This window comes from Ammospiza caudacuta, chromosome 2, assembly GCF_027887145.1.
Source record: "Ammospiza caudacuta isolate bAmmCau1 chromosome 2, bAmmCau1.pri, whole genome shotgun sequence".
Classification (NCBI taxonomy): Eukaryota; Metazoa; Chordata; class Aves; order Passeriformes; family Passerellidae; genus Ammospiza; species Ammospiza caudacuta.
The window spans coordinates 57,266,392-57,288,627 of record NC_080594.1 but is presented as its reverse complement, the minus strand read 5'-3'; the positions used below and the strand labels follow the sequence as shown (position 1 = coordinate 57,288,627).

At 39.2% G+C, this 22,236-nt stretch overlaps 1 protein-coding gene across 1 annotated transcript in view; it reads right to left on the bottom strand.

Annotated features, from left to right (window-relative positions):
- INTS6 (integrator complex subunit 6) overlaps nt 1-21,764 on the bottom strand; it is a 38,781-nt gene extending 17,017 nt beyond the window's left edge. Inside the window, exons 1-4 of the mRNA XM_058824154.1 lie at nt 21,396-21,764; nt 21,069-21,146; nt 20,195-20,344; nt 5,036-5,125 (exon numbers count right to left, since the gene is read on the bottom strand). Coding sequence (XP_058680137.1) covers nt 5,036-5,125; nt 20,195-20,344; nt 21,069-21,146; nt 21,396-21,506 — 429 coding nt within the window. The 5' untranslated portion in view covers nt 21,507-21,764. The remainder of the gene's footprint in view (nt 1-5,035; nt 5,126-20,194; nt 20,345-21,068; nt 21,147-21,395) is intronic.
- Nucleotides 21,765-22,236: the final 472 nt, after the last annotated feature.

The window sequence follows — 22,236 nt, the reverse complement described above, 5'->3', positions numbered from 1 at the left end:
GCTGTCTTGTCTCATTATTGGCTTGTAGGAGCACACAGAAGCCCTACCATTCCCAAATGCCACAATGATAATGCCACTACACAATCAGTGTGTGCCTTATGCCACTCTCCCTGCCTTTAAAACAACTAAAATATTCCAGAACTATGAGGGGGCAGAAGATAAGAGTGTTCTAGAAGATCTCTTCAGTACAAGGTTATTGGGTGAGCAGGTTCATTTCTTCTGAGTCCTTGTTTCTACCTACATTTATGCAACCATGAGAAGCAGCACAATCTAAAATCCTGGGATGGGAAAGAGGATCCTAGAGACCTTAAGATGAAAAAAGCTAGATAAGCATTAGAACTCTCTGCACTGGCAGGGCAGTCTGAGAAAGACAGTAATGATCTTCTGGCAATGGCTGCACGAACAGGCTCATCCACTAGAAAAGGGCACCAATAGAACTGCTGAAGCTTTAGTACCCAGGTAATAAAAGGCAGCTCCATCTTGGGACATCTCATAAAAGGGTGTTAGAAGACTAGGCACTACGCAAAAATATGCCTACAGTCAACTTCTCTTCTTGCTCCAAAGAAAGAAAAAAAATCTATCAGCAAGTAACCTTCCTTGCATGCTCTTCTGGTACCTAAAAAAAGGACAGGACATCTGACATTCTACCAAGCAAATGCAGCCTTTCATCCTTGAACGACTAAGGACAGGTAACCATTCAAGCCCAGCTGAAAACATCAGCTCTTGACAGACTAAGAAACTCTACTTACAGTTATCAACAACATTATGTTTTCTCATCTTCTTCCATCCAATCCTATGCAGTTATAACATATAGAAAGACAAATTGTTCTTCCATGGGAGACAACTCAAGGAGATTCCAAAGGCATCAAGGTCAACTGACACACCATGTCAATACATGATATACTTGGCCATTCCAAAGCCAGCATTAGCCATCACCAAGTATTCACTGAGCTGATAGTTATACATTAGGAATTTACACATCAAGAGCTTTGGAGCTCAGTGTCAAGTGCTGCGAACCCCAAAACTGCTGCTAACAGGAATAATAAAGAAAATAAAGAATGAGGACATACATTTAATTATATTTGCCATATATTTCTTGCAGAATTTGTTTAGAAATCAAAACTGGAGGAACTATGATGAAAAACATAATAGAGCATTTCGAGTTCCTGATTATTCTTGACAGTAAGCAGAACCTTGCTGTGACACTTGTCACAGCTGCTAAAAGTGCAATGCAAGGTGATCAGCTCTGGGAAGGATCAATGTGACAATGCCAAACAGCTGTGGGACGAAGTCACATGAAAATCATAGATTCTTCCTGTAAGGGTTTCTCATAACTGGAAGATCAGAGGAATGGCAACATACAGAAACCAAGCAGCATTGCTCAAGCTTTTTGCTTGTATAATCATTTATCAGAATGTATCAATACGCTATTAACTCCATTTCAGTCTTGCAGACAAGTTTAATGCTACTTAGAGAGTATGTTGAGGGAGGACAAGAGAACATAGCTCAGCAATTGTAAGACTTGAAAAATATGTTATTTCATAATATGAAGAGGAATAAGAAATCCCTTCAAGCATTTAAACATTTGCTTAACGAAAGATGAAGAAAGGGCTAAGACTGAATTTGAGGGATCAGGCCAGAAGCAAAAGCCACTCCATAAGGAATCCATAACATGAGACTAACTAATTAATGATGGCTTGCCAACAGTATGAGCCCATTCCCTCCTCAAATTCTGACAAACTAGTGAGTCCAGGGAAAGGTCTGGTAAACAAGCCATGCAGAACATAGAATTGATGCTGGCACTTTTCACTGGCACTGATGCATTAAAAAGCAGCACCAGAAGGGATAGAACTGAAAGTGTTACTGACTTGTGCAGGTGGAGAAAACTGCATAGACAATATAATTTCTGTTTTCAGTCTGAAAGACCACACCCATGAGAAACAAAGCAGCACTCACTGAAGGTCAAGGCTCTATCTGCAACACCCATTTTAAAATCCACAAAGGAACAGGACATCTGAAGAAGTCAGCAAGAGCTCTGAAACAGGGTTTAAGCTTGACTGCTTCACACTAAGGCAGATGACAGTGTTACCATAGCGATAAACTGATTTCATTGGTAAGAATGTAAATGTTCATCTGAATGACAAAGCTTTGAGAAAACTCGCCTCCAGGTCCCATGCTGGCTTCACAGGCTTTCCAAAAGAAACCCCAACAAAACACCAAAGCCCAACACTGTTGGTTATCTTGTATATATGCCTTAAAAGAACTAAAAATACACTGCCTCAGTCGATGCTAGGAGTAAAAACGTTGTTATAGCCAGTGGGATATGATCACTTCCAACACCAACTCTGAAAAGCCTCCCCAGCCTCCCCGAAGTCAAACCCAAAGAACAGGACAGACATTTCAAAGTGACTGAAAAAGCTTTGTTAGTGAACCAAAAAGGAGCAATCAACTTCCATATCTCCAGGGTGGTGTTCCTGTACTAATTCCAGCTCATTTCTGTATGTCCAACTTGAGAGGAAACTGTAAAGGACACTCAAGGTAGACTAAGAAAAATTCTGATCAATAGAACACACACTGACAAAAGCAAAAGATCATCCCTGAAAGACAGTCGTAGCACCCTTCGATGCTTTGTTCCTCTTCTCTGCGATAGCGTTAAGAATGTTTCTACCAGCACACCTATGGCCAAAAAAAGGGGAAAAAAAAATCACATCCTTTGCTGGGTATGAAACACCCAGTACACACATATGGAAAAGCATTCAAACCTGTTTGCATTCACATTTTGTCTTGCAAGAACAGTGGTCACTTCACCTCCTGGAGGAACGGAACACCTTTACATTGGCTTATTTATAACAAAAAACCCCACGTTAATTCACTATTGTTAGAGCAAATTCTGCATTTCTACAATGCAATTTAACAGTCACAAAATTGTAACATTGGGCCTGATTTGACATCATCACAACACAAACTCTGGTTGTAGCACACACTTATCACACATGCTTATCAGTCAGCACTGCTCATGAACCAAGTCTAAACTTAGTAGATTTATGCAGTCACCAGGAAACCCCTTGTCTCAACCTAAGTTTCAACAGTTTAAAGATGTGAATGTATGACCAAATGGTTGCCTCACTCCAGGAAAATGTCTTCTTGTGAAGACTAAGAAGTTGCACTCACATTAAAAGGAAAAGGAACAAAAAAACACCAAAACTGGATGGCTATGAAAGTCCTGATTGTTGTTGTAAAATGAAGAGCTTAACTACTAATGCAGCTTTCTTACCTAAATCGTTTTGAATAACAAAGATGAAAGGAAATGTAACACAAAATCATAGCACTGCATACACCAGAAGGAACACATGATACACAGTCCAGAGGCTTTTGACTGCTCAGGGCCTTGTCCAATGAAGCTTTTACCATCTCCACAACCACTGGTCAGCATGTCCAGTGTTTGATCACCCACACAGTTAAAGATTTTCTTGATATCTCATCAGAATTTCCCATGGGACAACCTGCAGCTGTTGCCTCTTATCTCAACCCTGGGTACCTCCAGGAAAAGACAAGCTCCCAGTCCCATTCAGCTGTTGCAGAGGGTGGGAAAGCACTCCCCAGGCTTCTCTTCAGAAGACTGAACAAACCCAGCTCTCAGCCTCTATCCAGAGGTTGAGTTTCTCTCTGATCACCTTGGTGCTCCTCACTCCAGTATGTCAGTGCCAGATTTTACAAGTCATCTGACAATAGAGATTCTTCTCAAGAAAGGACGTAGACAGCTAAAAGATTACCCAAAACAGTATTTTGCTGCTAACAGCACTGTATGTTGCAGAAGACTCTGAAATCAGTATCACATTACTCAGTATTTTGGACTGCACACATTCAATCACAGAATTAATCTGAAAATAGTTTAATGGGTAAAAAAAAAAGTATGATGAAGTAAAATTTCATACAGATAACCTACTTGTTACCATGGATCCAGGACATCCATTTCAGTTACTAGCTATGCTTGTTAGGAGTCCACACAGAATTACACAATTATTTAACTCTCTTCAAGTTAGATATATTACAAAAACCACTCAAATACCACTTTTCATACAGACAAATTCTGTAAGTGCTGTAACAATGCAATATAATACATTATTAGGAGAAATCTGAGTAACTAATGAACAGCAAAGTACAAGTTAATCTGTACAGTCAAATGTGGTGCAGCACAGGCAAAAGTCTGAATTCTTCTCTTAAGTTTTAAAATGGACCTTTGGATATTAACCTTGTCCCTGAAAAGGAAATGAACTTAGGGATTTGTTATAGTTTGTTTGGGCTTATTTTTTTTTTACTACTGCATGGAATGGGCACTGGGATGGCCTGACCAATCCTACCACTTCCATCTTTTTAAGAAAAGAATTCAAAAGGGCCAATAAGTTAAAATAGTTCAGTGCCTCAGCATTTGTCATACCTCTGAGTTTAGCCAGATGTCTGACTGGGTACTCCATATACCAAGATCTTGATTTTAAACTGCTCTACAGATTTAAATTGGAATATATTTCTTCAGTTCTTACCTTGAATTATAAAGACTACTCATTTGATTATAATCTTTTTAAGAACTCAGCGTGAGAGTAGAACATGTTTCACATATGCCCTAGTGGCAACATCCTTTGGGAAATCATTACTTTAACTTGGGTCTATACAAAAAAAACCTCTATCAAGACCAATTAAGGACACATATGCTTTATAGAAATCAATTTCTTCTGCTAACATATTTTAAAAGCCATGAACTCCTTAGACAGAGCAAACTCATTTTCTATTTAACAGACCAACAATTGCACCACAGGTTTCTGTTACATGACAGAAAAAGAGTTATTTGGTTTTTCATAGTACTATTGCATAAAATTACTTGAAATTAAAATAAATTACTTGAAATTAATCAAGACAAGCAAATTTAAGCTATTAATGGGCATTTTTCTGAGGAGCCACTTATGCTTCTACTGTAAACAGTACCAATGTTTAAAACAATATTTAGTACACATCACTGTAACCAGAGGTTAGATCTTACCTCTTCCTGTATCCCACTGGTAGTAGTTAATTTACTTCCATCAGTAACTGTTATAATTATTGCTGGCTCCAGAAAAAAAGGGTTTCGTCCCTAAGAGGAAAAAAAAGCAGTTACTTTAATGTAACAAACTCTGTTCAGTCATTAAATAGCCACTGATACCAACTAACAAAACAACAATGCTTGAGGTATTTATTCTCATGTACCACATATTGCAGCACAAGGAGTTTTTTAGCCTTTTTACACTCACACCATGGAATGCCAGACACTTAGCATGTCTGTATTCAATGAATGCATACAGAAACAGCAAAAATGGTTAACACAGGACTTCAAGAATAGGGCTTGCAATGTATTCTGACAAACAAGCAGCTGTTTAGAGAAGCAACCATCTCCTCCAAAGGTACTTCCAATTCTCCCTATTCCAGGGCCAATTTTGTGATTTATTTGTGTCCAAATAAAGTATTCACATAGTATCTTGTGATCATGACCCCTGGGTTAAGAACTACTACTCTATCTATTAAGACCGATAAAATTAGCACCGGTTCCATTCTAATGAAAGTGGTTCAACATGCATACACAAAATCTACTTCAGAAACAAATACTTGAAAAATAGATAAACTTTTTGTATTTATCATTTAAGACAAACATATACAAGGCAAGATATTCTAGGATCCCAGCAAGACAGGCAGCTAGCCTAGCTGTAGCAAAAACCTGAGGCCAGTTATTGGTATTCCTTTATCTACTGCCAGCTCTAGGAGCTCTCCAAAAAGAACTCCAAAGCATTCCATGGATACATCAACTCCAGCTTAGGTAACACATTTCACTCTACCTAGGGTTAATAATGGACTGAATAAAAGTCACCACAAGATTTTGTTTAGTATGTCCTGTTCGTCTCTTGCTAATATCAAGGCCTTGTTTTTCTTCCTCAGGAAACAAAGAAAAATGTAACTAAACCTGCAGCCTAGTTCTGCTTATAAAGACAAACTATCTCATGAATGGTTGTGACTTACTCTAAAAACATAGAGAGAGAACTAACAGGTTTTAAAAGACCTTTTAAACCCATTTTTAGAACCCATTGAATATAAAAGATCATCTACTGATTTTGTGCTTCAAACAGAACTATTACTTAACAATCTCATATATTTGGTGAAGGGTATCCAATTTGACTACTGTGGCAGCACCACATTTATAGTGGCCAATATTTTTTCAAACCTTCATAAAAAAAAGATTAAAGATTTCTTTTCTAATAGCATACCACTACTACAAAAAATAAGCAAAAATCAAATTAAAATAAAGCTCAATCTCTCCGATGAAAGCCAAGCTACTTCATAATTTAATTTAAACAATTACTCAAAAGGATTTAAGGACCCTCAAAACATTCCATTTTAATTAAAATAATTTCCTAAGAATATTTAGCCTTATTTAAGTCTTAACAGTTACAGTATGTTATTCTGCCAATGGTTTACCACAACTGCAAAACATCAGCTGGAAGCTAATTATATTGCACTGAAATAATACAGAAAGCAGGGTTTGTAACCAGATATTTCTCATGAATACTAATCATAAAAATACTTGAATTCTATTGCTAATAAATTATTGTAAAAATGAATTGACAACTGATAAAAATAACAGATTTATGATGTCATAACCAATGCTAAGTTAATACTCTGGTGCAATTTCAAATGCAAGTATTAAAATTTCCATCTCTGACAACACCTTTTATCTGGATATCCTCATCACCTTGAAAAACTTTTTTATTCCTTAACTATACTTTTTCTCAATTTTTTCCTATCTAAGCCTTAAAAAGCTGGTGTTAGAATGATCATGAAATTATAAGGAAGGAAACAGGAGTTGCTACACTTGAGCTCCCTATGAAACATGTCTGAGGGAGAAATGTCTTCATCCTCAGGATACTCTCTGTAATTTCACAAGCATTTTACATATACAAAGGATATTCACTCACACACTAAGAATCAATTGTTTTCAGAAAGATAATTAAAATGTATCATGGAAGAATTTCAGTAAAAAAGCCTATTACTGAGATTTACTACTTTTTGACTAAAAATTTCCATGTAATTACTTTTTAAAGACCACCACTGACTCTGCTGACCCTGCTCCCCACCTTAAGTTATACAAAGGCATTCAAAACCAGTTCCTTCAACAAAACCCCCTCTTATTTATCTAAGCTCTCAACAGTAAGACATCATAAAATTGAATTCCAAAAGACTTACCAACTCCTTTAACTAAACTGCAGCACTTCTGTCAACAATTGGTTGAGAACTTTATTTCTACCTAATTAATCTAATTCTACAGCAATCAAATTACTTTCTATTTCTCTTTCCATAGAAATACACTTTAAAAAAAACACAGCACTTACAAATCTTGAGAATATCATTCTTCAAAATACATAGCCACATCATTGACTGTAAATGCACAGGTAATTAATTCAGTCCAGCCCAATTATTTTGGCTATGCAGAGGAACAGTGAATGACAGTGTACACTACCATCTCTTTGGCAGCCTACAGGTATGCTGCAATGCACTGGGGAAAGCATCTCAGGGTAACAAGGTGTAAATAATAAACCTGCTTACAACTTACTCTGATAACTAGCTAACCAGCATGAGGCTTTATTTATTTCAGAAGAAACACACTGCTTTTCCTTCTGAAAGTTTGTAGCAGTGGTGAAAAAAGCAAGAACCACCTACGGTTTTAATGGCTGACCACTGTCGAACAATGTACAAGGAGGATTTTTTCATTCACAATCTGTATTTTCAAGGACAGATGTGCACCAAGACAACAAAAAGCCCTACAGACCTCTTTTGGAAACAAAGTTACTTAAAACAGCATCAGTATCAGGGAAAGTTTGCTTGATTAAAAAGGAATAAGCAAGAGATTCAAAGTCTTAAAATGAATTTATATTACACAACACTTCCATTTGAACAATTTGACAGCTTCATGACTGCTCCCAAACACAAAGAAACTCGGCTGCATTGGTTGCCTTTCCCTTAGTTTCCAGCTGAAGCAGTTCTGTGCTCAGATAACCCAAATACAGAGCACCACTGAGCTCCACACCACTCACTGTGGGTCACAGAAAGAGGCATCCCATGCCACACCAGCTTGCATGATGCAGAGGGAGCCTCACATCAAGCTAGAAAGTGTATCAAATTATCAAGACACATTATTGCCTGGTTAAGGCTCTCACAATTAAAAATTCACTCCCACTAGCAAGTAAGCTTAGCATCAAATTTCAATGTGACTAATTAATACACAGATGACTTTCTTTCCTTCTTCCAAGTGTAGAGGCAAAGCAGTTCAAGACCTATAGTGACCTTTACAGATGCAAGTATACAATATTATATATGCAGGAAGAGAAGATAAAGACTACTGTTATCTCAAAGGACACATTTAAATATTCATTTCAGAGTCAGAAGTGTTGCAGAACTGAAGAAATGGATGAGGTAGAAATGCAACCAAACCACACCAAATCAGAGACTAAAAATGACACAACAAGCAACTACTACAAAAATAAGTTTTTAGTAGTACAGAAACTTGAAGCTCAAGAAAGGTTGGAAGCTGAAAACAGACATGAACAGAACTTAAGTGTATATTTTTTAATAGAACATATCACTAGGAACTGGAAAAAATGCATTTTGAGATCACGACAAATGTCTAAAAGGTACACTTCCACTTCAGTAAATCACAAAACTCTGCAAGCTGTATTGTTATCTATCTCTTATTACATTATCTCAGCAGAGCCTTTCCATTTTCAAAACTATCAGCCCTAACTCTCAGTAAATTTAGACATCTGACTAGGAAATATAAAATTGCAGTATCAATTTTTTAATTCAGTCTTAGTTTTTTATAATTTAGAAGATCAAGAGTCTCAAATGCTCTCAAGAATCTGTGAGCAACCATTGTTCAAAAGAAACAGCTTAAAATGAAATCTAAAAGTCAGAATGACAAAAATTATTAGCTTTAAAGCTATTTTTTAACTGATAAACAGCTTAAATATCAAAACACTAAGCTTGAATTTCAAACTAAAACAGATGGTCAAAATCCATCATGGTTTTCACTTTTTTTGTTTCCTAGAAACTTCAGTTACGCTTTAGCAAAATCATGAAATGTCTAAGACATTAACATTTATTGGAGACTTTCCCCTTCATTGCTCAAGGCAGAACACTATCAGTCACGTACACAGAGGTATTAACAACTGTTCTGATCATCAGTTACATAAGAACTGCAGCATCTTGTGCAACTTCTTACTTGTCCCACTCACACTTTCAGCAACTTTGGCTATTTTCCATTATCCCCACAGAATTAATCTCTGTAGTTGGCAAGTCCTATAGAACCAAGTGTATTTTAAGCTTTTGCACAATTGTTTCCCAAGTCACAAGCACAGCTGAATACACTGGCATCACAGCAGTATTTCAGTCAATTTATAGCTGGCAATTAAACTCCACAAAAATTACTTTGCCTTTAAGGATTTTAAATGTACGTAGACACACAGCACAACCATGCACATACAAGCAATGCGCTACAGTACTAGGGAAAGAATATGCTTTCAACTTTGGTAGACCAGTAAATTCCTTCCTATTACTTGATAAGAAGCAAAATGTCTTTAAATGGAAGTTTTCCCAGATGAAGCTAATCTATCACCTAATATTTAACACAAACACACTGTGAAACTTTGATCTATCAGAACACAAGAAGAATATGCTGCAGGTGGGGGAGTGCAAAAAGGGCAGTCCAATTCTACTACAACATTTGCATCGATAAAGCTGACATCTCACATCTTATGCCACCATAACAGTACCAGAATTCTGTGGCCAGACTGAAAAATATAACAGCTCTAAATTCTGTCACATTGTTATCTAATTGACTGAACCTGCATGATAAAAATAACTTTGCAATTGTATTTATTTACTATGTTTTAGAACTGAAATTGATTCTTTGAAGTGGAAGCACCTCAGTGTCAGAGAAACTTCTGTGCTTTCAGCCTGAATAAGAGCTGAAGAACACACAAATTCTATACAGGCTTCAGATCTGACAAAGATGGACTTCACACACAAAGAAAGTTGCTAACTCATCTATCTTGCTGTCCATAAAGATTCCAATATGTTCCCTTGACGCTGTTGATTATTCAAAATATAATATAGTGTCGCAGTGATAGCAGTTCTGTCTTAGTAGAAGATCAGATATTTGTACAGCAGATGTATTTCAAGATCACTTTCAGAAGTCACAGAAGTAAGTTCAATGAGAGCTACACCAACCAGTTTGAGTTTTACACAGGATGGGTGTTTTGAAATATGTTAAGATTTCAAGCCATAAAAGAAATTTTAGTACAAACTAGAAATCTCCCTTAATGCCTAATTAATGACAAAGGCAACAACACCAGCCACAAAGAGGAATCTTATGAAATAATCTAATGAAAGCCCCATTCCAGAAATTACACTATCTCCAAGAACAAATGCCCAGTGTTTTTCTGAAACAGCTGCTGGACAGCAGGATGACTCTTTCTATTAGACCTAGTCCACACACACACACCTGCAGTATGGACAAGCATCCTCTGTCATAATACTGACATATTTAGCTCTCCCTGCAGTACCCAAGATGGGAGGACTTGTGCTCTGCCTTTTGTTCACACTAGGCAGCTGGGAATCCTACCTCACCAACAGACAGGTTTCACAAAGAACACAGGAAAATTCATCACCTGATAAAGATAATTTGAGAGATTATTACAATATAAATTATATTATATTATGATAAATTACTATAATTATATTATATTATATTACATTACATTACATTATATTATATTATTATAATATAATATAAAAGAAGAGAACTCTAAATCTTAAGGGAAAAACAACTGCTATCAGAAAAGCAGGTGATAGTAGCAGGTTTTAGAAGACCAAAGTGTGGTCCCAAAAACCACAAATATCTAGCTCCTCTGTGTATATAACAATATGCACACCCAGGCTGAATAAAAAGATCATACCTCTTCAACTCAGGGATGAGGGAAAGAAATAGATTTGACAAATGCTTAAGGTGTCTGGACTGAGGCCAAACCAGTAATTGTACTGTGAAAACACCAACTCTCACCACTACCACGGATTCTCCCAAAATCTCCCACAATTTTTGCCATAGTTTCAGCTGCATAAAAGCAACATTTATAAACTGCTATTTGGCCAAAATAGCCTATCAGAGAGTACCTCACCTATGCAAACTTATATTTTACTTTGTAATTGGAACACCAGCCAGCAGAGGGGGCACAAGTTATTAAAATCTATCCTCATAGATGTTTTGAGTACTGAGGCACACTCTATTTGCATACTACCTCAAAACACAAAGGAACAAGTTAATACCTCCTGTCTAAATCCAGGTATCTAAAACCCCTAAATATTCTTGTATAAGTACAAACAAGAAGCAATCCCTCACTGAACTCTAATTTCTTAACATATGTTTAATCCAACAGCTGGTTCATGGTTTCTAGACACCATGGAAGCACATACTGTCATTCCACTTCTTCCTTTTTTTGCTGCAGACTGCCCATCTTTAGAAGGCTCAGCAACAAACACTGAACTGTATTACAGACACATTCCCTTTGCTTTTGAAGCTAACCTTGCCCCCTCCCTCAGTATCCTATCTCAAATTATTTTGTCTTTTGGAGAAAACCTTAAAAATAGAGTTTTAAGGAGGCACAGTAGAATTTATCAAGGTCTGAACCCATGCTTCCATTAACACACCTTCTCCCCCTTCCCAAAAAAAAATGGAAAATGCTTTTCAAGCAGTAATGATTTCTCCTGCACTCATACTCCAAAAGCCAACAAAACTGCAACAATTTTACAGTAAGGATGGCTACCAAAAAATATCTTTCCTCCATAAGGCAAGACTACAAAACCTAAATTCAGCTGTCGTCCTCTATAGACTACAGCAAAGTTACTGAAGGCAAATTAATTTCCCATGTTGTAGACAATTTTTTAGTTAACCATATAACAAATACCTGAGAGTTACTACAATGCCCAAGACATGGGCTAGTCACAGTTTCTTAACTGGAATACTTATGTAGGATTATAAGGCAGTTACATGGTCTCAATTTCATTTCTTACTAGCACTACAGATTAGGAGTAAATTAAATAATTTTTGCTCACACAGTGTTTGTACATACCATTGTTTGGTGGCATGCAGCTTTCTGCATCAGGCAACCAGGAACAAATTAAGTTATAGACTTAAATATAAAGAAATTTAAAGAAAAATCAGTTAGCAAAAGGCTTTCAAAGCCAAACACAATTCTAACAGCAGACTTTTCCTAAGGCTGAGCCAGAGATCAAACTCCTCAGCACATCAGTTACAGAACTAAGGAAGAATTCTTGAAACAACCATTATGTCCATAACACAGGCTACCTAAGTTCCATTTAAGAAAAGGAAATTTAAGATATTGAGGAAAATAAATGCAACAAAAGCAAGTCATTAGCTCATTGTTATTTTGGACCTAGGCATTATCTCCAAAAAATCTTTTTTAAAATAGCCATTTATGACTTCAATTAACTACTGAACCTCCAAACACATCACCTTAAACTAGCCATGTCCAGTCAAAGCTGAACAGCAAAAACCAAAGATCCAGTCAGATATCACTTCTGTAATTTGAAATGCTAGAGACAAAACACCTATCTGAATTGCACAAGAGACAACAAACCCATTTTCAAAAACAAAGTCACAGAATCTTACATCAACTGCTTGCTCTGCTAAAGATTGCGAGTTTGTGTTCTATAGGTAATGATTTCATTGCATATCCATCCTGAAACATGCCACAAGAAAATTCACTGTGCTTAGTATCATTTTTATAGATGCTCATAACTTTACACATTGAGTTTCCAAGTCTGGCACCGAATGAACTGCTTAAAGACTATTTAATTGCGCAACTTCAGTCACTTTGGAACTCCCTCAGAAAGTTTGTGCCAAGAACAAAATCAAAACTAACAGCAAGAAAACAAAAGAGGCAACTCAAAGCAGCCTGAAAATGAGTTTCAATGCAATTTTGGCATACACAATCACCATACTGAATATTACACATGTGAAAACAGAAAGCATGTGTTAAGGAAGCAGTTTAAGACTCTGTTCATGTTGAACAATAAAGGAATGATGAATACATAGTAGATTTACTAAGACCTCAAACTTAAAACCTCAAGATACTTTCATGTGCCTAAATCAGAGAGGTCCCAACATTAGTAAGTCACAGTTTCAAAAATCACAGGTTAATATATAGGTTTGTCCTCTTTCATTTAAGAACAGATCTAATTGAGTTTTAAATATCACATTATATAAGTGATAATTTCTTGATTAACTTGTAAGTGTTCCAATTTAGATTAGTTCCTTGGTAAGTTTCAAAAACAATTCAGTCCTTCAATCTTTCACATTTACATTACAGTTAAAAAATAAAACATGCATAGAACAGCAATTTTATACATAATGAATTCCAGCAAGTAACTAAACAGTGAAAAACCACATTAAAATGAAGCACAAAATGCCACTAACATTTGAAACATTTAAGTACTGATGCGACAGATGTATAATGCCAGAAGGTGAAGAACTTTAACTTTTTCTTAAATGAAATTAAATTATTTACCTAAGCAGCAAAATCAACTGCGATCACAACTTAGATGTACCTTATCAGTTAGTTACAGATTAATAAAAGCATCACTACTGGAATCATCTGAAATTGGATAATCAGCCAATAAGTCACAGGAGTTTTTGAAGTTATTTGAGTGAGCATAGTAATGAGCTGCTAAAAATAGGTTCTATTTGAGCCTTTATAAACTTTTCCTAAGAAAACTAAATTAACACAATGCATACCAAACATAACCTTAAAGTCAGCTCCAATGACTCTGAGTTTAAGATGATTTTGGTTTTATTTCCTAAAAATATTTCTGAATTTTTTATTCCAAAAATAACTGACCTTGCCAAGCCCTGGATCAAGTCCCTAATTAGAGAAGCCTTTCTGATCACAGCAATGACCTTACACAGCTGGTTCTGGCTCAGTCAGTGCAATTCACAGACTAAGCCAGGCCTCTGTTCTCCATATGCTGGAGAAGGGTAACAAATCCTACAGTTGCCCACACACCAATTAGAGGGAAAAAACCTAACCAAAATATACACCACCGAGAAGAAGAGACACACTTGTTTACAAAAATCTCCCCACAAATTAGGGGGTTAATAATCCAGAGTACTGATAAACTGACTAAAAGTAGCTTATTGACCTATGAACACAGAGCAATTCTTCAGAATAACTTCCCAAAGACTCCCCCACAATTCCTTCCTAGAGTTTACCACCACAACAGCAGGAGCAACTTGGCTGTTCTAAACCAATTTTGAACTACCACAGTTCAATCCAGTTTATTAATCTCACTGACCAATCACTGATTTATTTTACTACATGAAGTCACACAACTTGAAGCAAGGTTAGTGCAGCTATGAACCCATGAGAAGCCACAAGTTCCAGAGCAGAGATCTAGGCTGAGTATGCCTCACAGAAGATGCACACAATCAAGATGGCATTTTGGGATTCAATGCTGGGAGGGCAGAACTGTTGCAATAGATGCCCACTTTTCACTCATTCTGTATACTGAGCATCAGAAAACACCATCAGTGCCCTGTGTGAGTCCAGTGACATTCTGTATTTGTTCAATGTAGCTGGACAAAATGCACAGTGTACGCAAATAAATTATGAATTAACATGTTACGGCACTGCCCCTTCCAAATCAAATTTGTTTGAAGTATCCTCTTTCTGCTGCTGGAACAGATTGATGAAAATGTTTTCATTGGAAAAAATGAAGTACCTCATGAAAGGTTCAAATTCTTTAAAAACATACTGGATTGGAACTAGACAAGTGATTTTAAAAACATTTAAGACTTTTGCTGAACTTTGTTGGGCTGGGAGTGCTAAAGGGCAAGCAGTTCCACATCACAATGTAAAAAAAACACCCAAACAGTGCCTGCTGCAGCTCTCACTAGAGGGTGTTCTAAAACAAGGACAGCATGTTTAAAGGTTATGGTCTAAAAGGTGTAAATTCAAACCAATATGCTTCATTTCATCACACAGCAGATGAGAAGGATTCATTTTTACCAACACTTTACATACAGATCTTTGACATCAGCAGGCATCCAGGTTCATGTTAAATCCATTGTCATTCCACAGAAAATATCAAAAGCCCCTCATATTTTTGCCATTATTACACTTACATTTGGGATGTTGTTTACTACTGTCTGAAATTCTCCTATTTGGTTTTCTTGGGCGAGGGGGACAAAAAAAAAAGACCAGGATAGCTACTCTGCAAGTGTAAATCTCTGCCCCTACCAACATGAGAAGCAAACTGCATGTGCAACTGTGCCAGCATGACAAAGCAGGAAACACTAACCTAAACTTTGTTCCAAATTTGGAGGCACATGCAGCACAGGCCATTTCAGTGCAGTGCATTATGATCCCAAAATACCAAGACAAAAGCCGTATTTCAAAGTCTATTGACTTTTGAGAGTAACAAAATCCAGTAACAATCCTCAAAACTCTCTTGGGAAAATAAAACTGCTCCACAATTTAAAAAAAAACAGAACATATCACTGCAGAAGCATAATGTAGTCCATGTTAGGGAACAGTATTTGTTTCACTTTTTTTGTGGTTTTATAACCTCAGGAGATTCTAGACAAGCATGTAAACAAGCAGTCAGCCTAGAATGTGTGACTTAAATCTGTCTTGTGTCCACAAGTATGCTTAGAAATTACCTCCTAGGTACACTGTTCACTGTAGTTGGAATACTACAGTATTTATGCCATTGTGGCAAAAACACCCTGAACTCTACAGGCCAATGCCAAGTTCTACTGTGGGAACACATCAACAATTCTGCTACTGTAGCTATAAACGGGTCTAGACCTATACTCAGAAAGAACTATCAAGTGGCAGTTAACCTAAGATTGTGTAGTTTGATGGTCATACCTGGCATGACTACAACACTCCAAAAAAACTTATTTAAAAACAAATGTAGGATACCTTCCAACTTCCAGCTCTGAGTATATTCTTACGTTCCCAAAATATTCTTTATCAGTTGAATTTTATTTGGATTTTAGTTTTTTCCTCACAAGATTCTAGTTATGCTTCTGCTCACATGTGATATACACTACAGAATAAAAGGCTTTCACCAAGACTGTACACAGCCTGGTAAGTCACCCAGTGTTTCTTGTGTTAATCTAAATCCAGGCAGCATCTTATCACTGTGAATGAAAAATGCCTAGTCTAAATCCATTTGTATTAGACACACTGACTTTTCTGTTTCAGAGCAACAAAGTTAGCATGTGCTTTTCTTACATTAGACTCATTTAAAAGTTAAACTCATCTCATAGCAGTAGTAATGCTGCTGAAAAATGTGGAAGATACTCTAGTGAGATTTTAAAAACTCATAAAAAGCTTATATTATTGAAAAGCACTTTCTATATGCAGTATTAAAGCAATTTCACCCTGAAAAAATAATACTTCGAAATCCTTTCAGTTAAGTGTATTTTATCCTCTCAAACCTTATTCTATGCTATACTGCCAAAAAAACAGCAAGACACTTTCAGCATTTCACAAATAACAGGCAACATGAAACACACAGGGTATCAATAAATCAGAGTTTTGACAATTACATACACCCATCAGATTCCAGCTTTGGTAGAGCTCTGCTGGTCTTTGGCAGGTGAGTATCAAAACACCATTGATACATATTTTAACTACCTCACATTCAGTGCCTAGGCTTAGAAACTCACTACAAACTGCAAGTAACTGAAGCTGATGGTTTATTTCAACCATTTGTTTACATTTTCACTCTACTATAACAGCAGCTACGTTTTGAATGCTCTCTGTTTCCACAGAAACATCTATCAGTATTTAACCTTTCTATGAACTACAACAAGCTGCACATTTGCTATACTCAAAACTATTTGGTTAAATCGTGACTACTCATGTCCTGCTGAACAAGCCACAGTTAAAAGAGCTAAGAGTGTACTTCAAGAGGACAAAAAACCTGCCAGAAAAAGGCTGGGTATTTCAGACTACCTGAAATAATGAAAAAGCTGAACTGGAGAAAATAAGGAGTCAATTATCTAAGTGTAAACTGGGCTAATGAAGTACAATATTTTGTGTGATGTGACAAATGTACTGAAGTTAGTGTGTTTAAACTGATTTCTTCCTGGAGACATGCAAATGCTGTATTTTTTCCCTAAGCTCTCCATAAAAATGCAGAAGGTGAAAAGGGTCACTATTTTTAGTGAATGCTAAAAGCTGACACCCTATTTGAAGGTTTATTCTTCTACTATAATCACCACAAAGCACACTAAAGGGGAAAAAAGCTATTGGATCCAAGCAGTAAAATACTGAAATTATCAATCTGAACTTGCTGCAAAAGGAACAGCCACCTTAAAATGTGTACTTTTCAAAACCAATTTTTCTTAACAAAAGCCTCCAAAAAAATTTGATCTAGCAACTCCTCAGTAAGACAAAATATTTATAAAGCCCCTATCATAGAATTTATATCAGAACTAGCTTATGAAAAAAATCTTCCAGGCTTTTGACAATTTAAGTGCGTTGACAGTGTCCTTTAAGATCTAAATGTGAGATTCTGTGATCCTGTGAGCTGATCACATGGCAATTCAATCATTGCATATGCAGTATAATAAAGACTCATAATAAAAATCCAAACATTTAAGTAGCAAGAAAATATGAAGCAGATTTTCCCCAACTCCAGAATGACCCTTCAGCCATCATTCTTGTTCAGAAGGTCAGCTGATGGAGAACTCTGGTCAACTCTGAAAGAAACGGAGTGTACTGAGTCACTCTGCCATTTAAACCAACAGTTTGCACTCAGCAGGGGTACAAGATGTCACTGGTGGAGACATAACCAGACAATCCCATCAGGCTTGTATGATGTCTTGTCATTAGCATGTGTAGGAAAAGTCTGGTTTACAACTCACTTTCGTATAGCAAGTGGATCTTGGCCAAGTACCTTAGAAGTTTGTCAATACACCAAAATACAAGCATGATAGTTCAAAGATGTTTAGCCAGAGAAACTTCCCACAAATTAATAAGTTTGGATTTTATTATGTCACATAATATCACACCTAAGATGGTCTGAATGTTGCTATTTTTGTAAAGTTATCTTGTCTTATTAGAATATATTCAGTCTTCAAATATCTGCCTCCTAACTAACTAACTACTAACTACTCTTTTATAGTGTTAATATTTGTAGCTGCTTTAGAAAAAAGTTAAACAGCAATTTATGTTCTGAGTGAAAACTGTTTAAAATGCAACTGAGCATTCTGACCACTTTTACTTTCCTTGATTCTTAAGTTTCTCACACTATGTATGGTCAAACACTGATTTGTCTGGACTAAATTTTAGGTGGTAGACAAGAATAACAGGACAATGACAGGCTACCAAGCCATAGTTTTAAAGACCAATGTGAAGATGAAGACAATTAGCTTCCCTAGAGCTCATCCTGAAAATGCTGAAGGATCAGTTAAATGTTGCAGGATTTGATTTATTTTTTTTTAAATTGCCATTTTGGTACGAATAGCCAAAATGGGAACCTTTGACTTCAGCAGCAGATGACCAGCCACTTGCAATAGAGTCATCTATTTTTGCAGATGCTAAAAAGAGTTAGAATTTCTGTTTAGTCACCTGACTGCACATTGTGAATACTTCTTCAACAGCCAGCTCCACACGTGGAATGGAGCAAAAATGTGCTTAAGTGACAGGGGGTTCAAGCCCAGAGAGACAGATAACCCGAACACATCAGACAAAGAAAAAGTCATTGCTTCACAATCAAAAGAGCAGCTCTTGCAGTAATGAACACTACTAGTGAGTCAACAGTATAATGGCAACTCAACTGCCCACTTGAGTAGTTGAGCACAGCTGGCTCACTTGGAGCAAATTATTTGACATAGGTTTAATTAGAATAGTTATCACTAGCAATCGGAAAGAACAATATTTTGTGTATGGGCCTACAGGGCTTAAGTGTTCAAGAATATAGCTCCTGTAATTAAACAAGAACACCAGAAAAATGAGAAAATTACACACAGATGTATGAGGACATCAGATGACCATAGGAAAAAACCTCATGTGTGGAACTAGCCCTTTTTTAAAGTTCCATCACTAAACAGGCATTTTTAAAATGTTTAGGCTGACTTGATCATCTCACAGTAAAGCCATACTATGCAGCATGACAAATTTCCTTCATAAACATACGTGGCATGTTATCACAAACTCTGCTTAGACTGGGAAATAGTGGGGGAAGAAGGGGGACTTGTGTTCACAATCACATTCCCATGTTAAATACGGAGAGCAGTAATAAATACTAATCCTCAGACAGAGGACACAGAACTACATGAGAAAAACAATAAGGGGAGATTCAAGTTGGTATGCCCCACATGAAAAGTACTAGTAGCATCCTTCATGTGAAACAAATCCAGGCTTTGATCCAGCAGCAGAAAGAACTCTAAGTCCTAAGGCACACATTTAACCTACAATGTCTGTATTTCAGCAGCTCATACTAATGAGCATGAGAATGCTGGGCCACACCAAATAACTCCTGTTTTAAAGGGATAGTTGAAATAGAGAAATTAAAAAAGAACAGCTTCTCAAGGCTCTGATACAACAGGCAGGTTCATAAAAATACATGTATGCAGAGAAATGTTGTGGTAAACTCACTGGAAAGAAAGCGTTTTGAAAAAGCGCTCCTTCCAGTACTTCTGGACATGCAGTGTTGTTAGAAAAATGGCTCATCTCCTAAACTGTTCAGCACTGTATGGAGAAAGCTAAGTTTTCATAACCCTATCAGGCTCACCAGCTATGGTACCAAACACAGACCCAACAAAAAAAGGAAAAATTTGAACTGAAAAAGTCAACTTGGAGGCTGTATCACAGCTTAAAAACTGAGCAATGACTGAAATTAAAGAACAAAAAAGTTGGGTATCAAACTCACTGGCTGTATTTCTTCAAGCTAGCTGAGCTCTGCTTACTTTTTGAAGAAGCCCCCATATTGAATATTCCATGAAGATGCCACTTTGGACAACTAGCTAATTGCTGATTCTAGGAAGTTTGTGTTTTAAGATTTTTCCACCTAGTAACAGTCAACCTACCTGCCCATAGTTGTCTATGCCAGTTACTAATCTATTTAAGTTTAATAAATCAAAAGCTGTCCTTAGGGATTGGCCAAGAGTCGTAAGTCCTTCAGCTTGAAGGTTTTTCAGTTCATTCATAAACGTTGCATGGTTTTCCTTCCAGCCAGCCTGCAAAGGGAAACGTGAAAAGATTTATTCTGCAGATATGAGTTCTGCTTTCCTGTTAGGCTACAAAAAGCCTCCCCTGCTGCATGCAGCTCACTACAAATGCTAATAAAACACCTCATAGAAGTTCATAGAAGTTAGTAGTTGATGTTGCTCCAAAAAGCCTGAAATTATGCACTTCTCTTAATCCTTAGAACTCCCCATTTACCAAACGAGCATTTTTGCTTTGTTCCATAGGACAAATTTCTTTGAGGACACGGGTGCCCAAGCCTTAGAGTTATTTACATCACCCTCCCAGAGCCCAGCCCAGATGGGAGCCAACTGCGCTTGCAGCGACCTCCAACAGGTTCACCGTCCTGTGTCATGTGGACCCACCGCCCCCTTCCCCCGCGCGGCGCGTCCCCCCCCGCCGCGGCGGGGCCAGGGAAGTGCCGTCCCCTTCCGAGTCCGGGGCTCTCCGGGCTCAACTCGGTCCTTCCCCCAGCTCGCCCCGAACTCTCCTTGGAGTTGCTGTCACTTCTCCCAAGTTGAATAAATATCCCCCACAGTTCATTGCTGCTCGCACACACCGCACAGGGGAAAAGCGTCGGCCATGTTGATGTCAGCGCCGCCGCCGGAGCCCGTGTGTGCCGCGCTCCCCGGACCGCCGGCAGCCGGGGCGAGGCGGGCGGGGGGCGGACGGGCCGGAAGAAGGCCGGGGAGGAGGGGGGGGGTGAGCGGGGGTTACCTTGATAGCGTAGGGAGGCTCCTCGAAAGTGACCAGCATGTACCTGTCTCCCCTGCTGGCCGGGTCCCGGGCTCGGAGCTGCGGCGCGGGGGACAAAGCAGAGGGTGAGACGAGAGGCGGCGCCGCCGCCGAAGCCCCCCGGCTCGGCCCGGCCCTCCCCTCCCCTCCCTCCCCGCACACACACGCACTCTCTCGCTCGCTCCCGCCCGCCCTCGCCCCGCGCCCCCAGCCCAGGCAGCCCCCCGCTCCCTGCCGCCCCCTCCCCTCCCCGCGCAGCCACTCTCGCTCGCTTTCTCTCGCCTCCTCTCGCAAGGCAGAGCCCGGTACCTTCATGAAAGTCTCTACAGCGCCTTTGGCTATGTCCAGATAGGTGGTGCCCAGATGGGTGCGCTGGTTCATGGAGGCGGACGTGTCTATCAGGAAGAGTAAGATGGGCATAGTGCGGAGGGGCCGGCGGCCGGACGGCTACATGGACAGCGGGCGGGGGGCTGAGGGGAGAACCGTGGGGGAAGGCGAGGGGAAGGGGGAGAGAGAGAAGAAGACGGGGGACGGGAGAGGAGTAAGTGGCTGTGAGTGCTGTGCACGGGGAAGGGCGCCTCCCCGCTGCCCCTCTGCCGAGGCGGAGGGGAAGGGGGGGCAGCCCTGCCTGCCCTGCCCTCCTTTGTGTGAGGGGCCTGCTCAGCCCAACACAGGCTGGTTTATGAGGGAGAGGCGGATAGGGCTGCGCTGCTGGCTAACCTTCCCCCCACCACCACCTTCCTCCTCCTCCACCGCCGCCCGCCCTCCCCTCCCCCTGTTGATGTTACTCAGAAGTTTCAGGCGGAGCAGCCGCAGCCCCGCTACCCCGGCACTTTCTCGCTCTGACTGAGGCGCTTCCTCGCTCGCCTCCCGTTTTTAAGGCAGCCTGGGTAGGTCGGCCCCGCCCCTCAAGGACACGTCCCTGTCCCACGTGACTGCCTCCCGGCTCCACCATAGGGCCCCGGTAACCGCTTCTTAGCATATTCAAATCGGCGGGGCGGGGCGGCCGCAGCGGGCGCGGGCGTCGGGGACGCGCAGGCGCAGCCCGGGCCGGGGGGGGGCCGGCCGGGGGACACGGGGCAGGGCGGGGAGCGCCGGTGCTCGCAGGGACGCGCCCAGGGGGTGCGCTCCGGGCGCTGGGGGTGCGGAG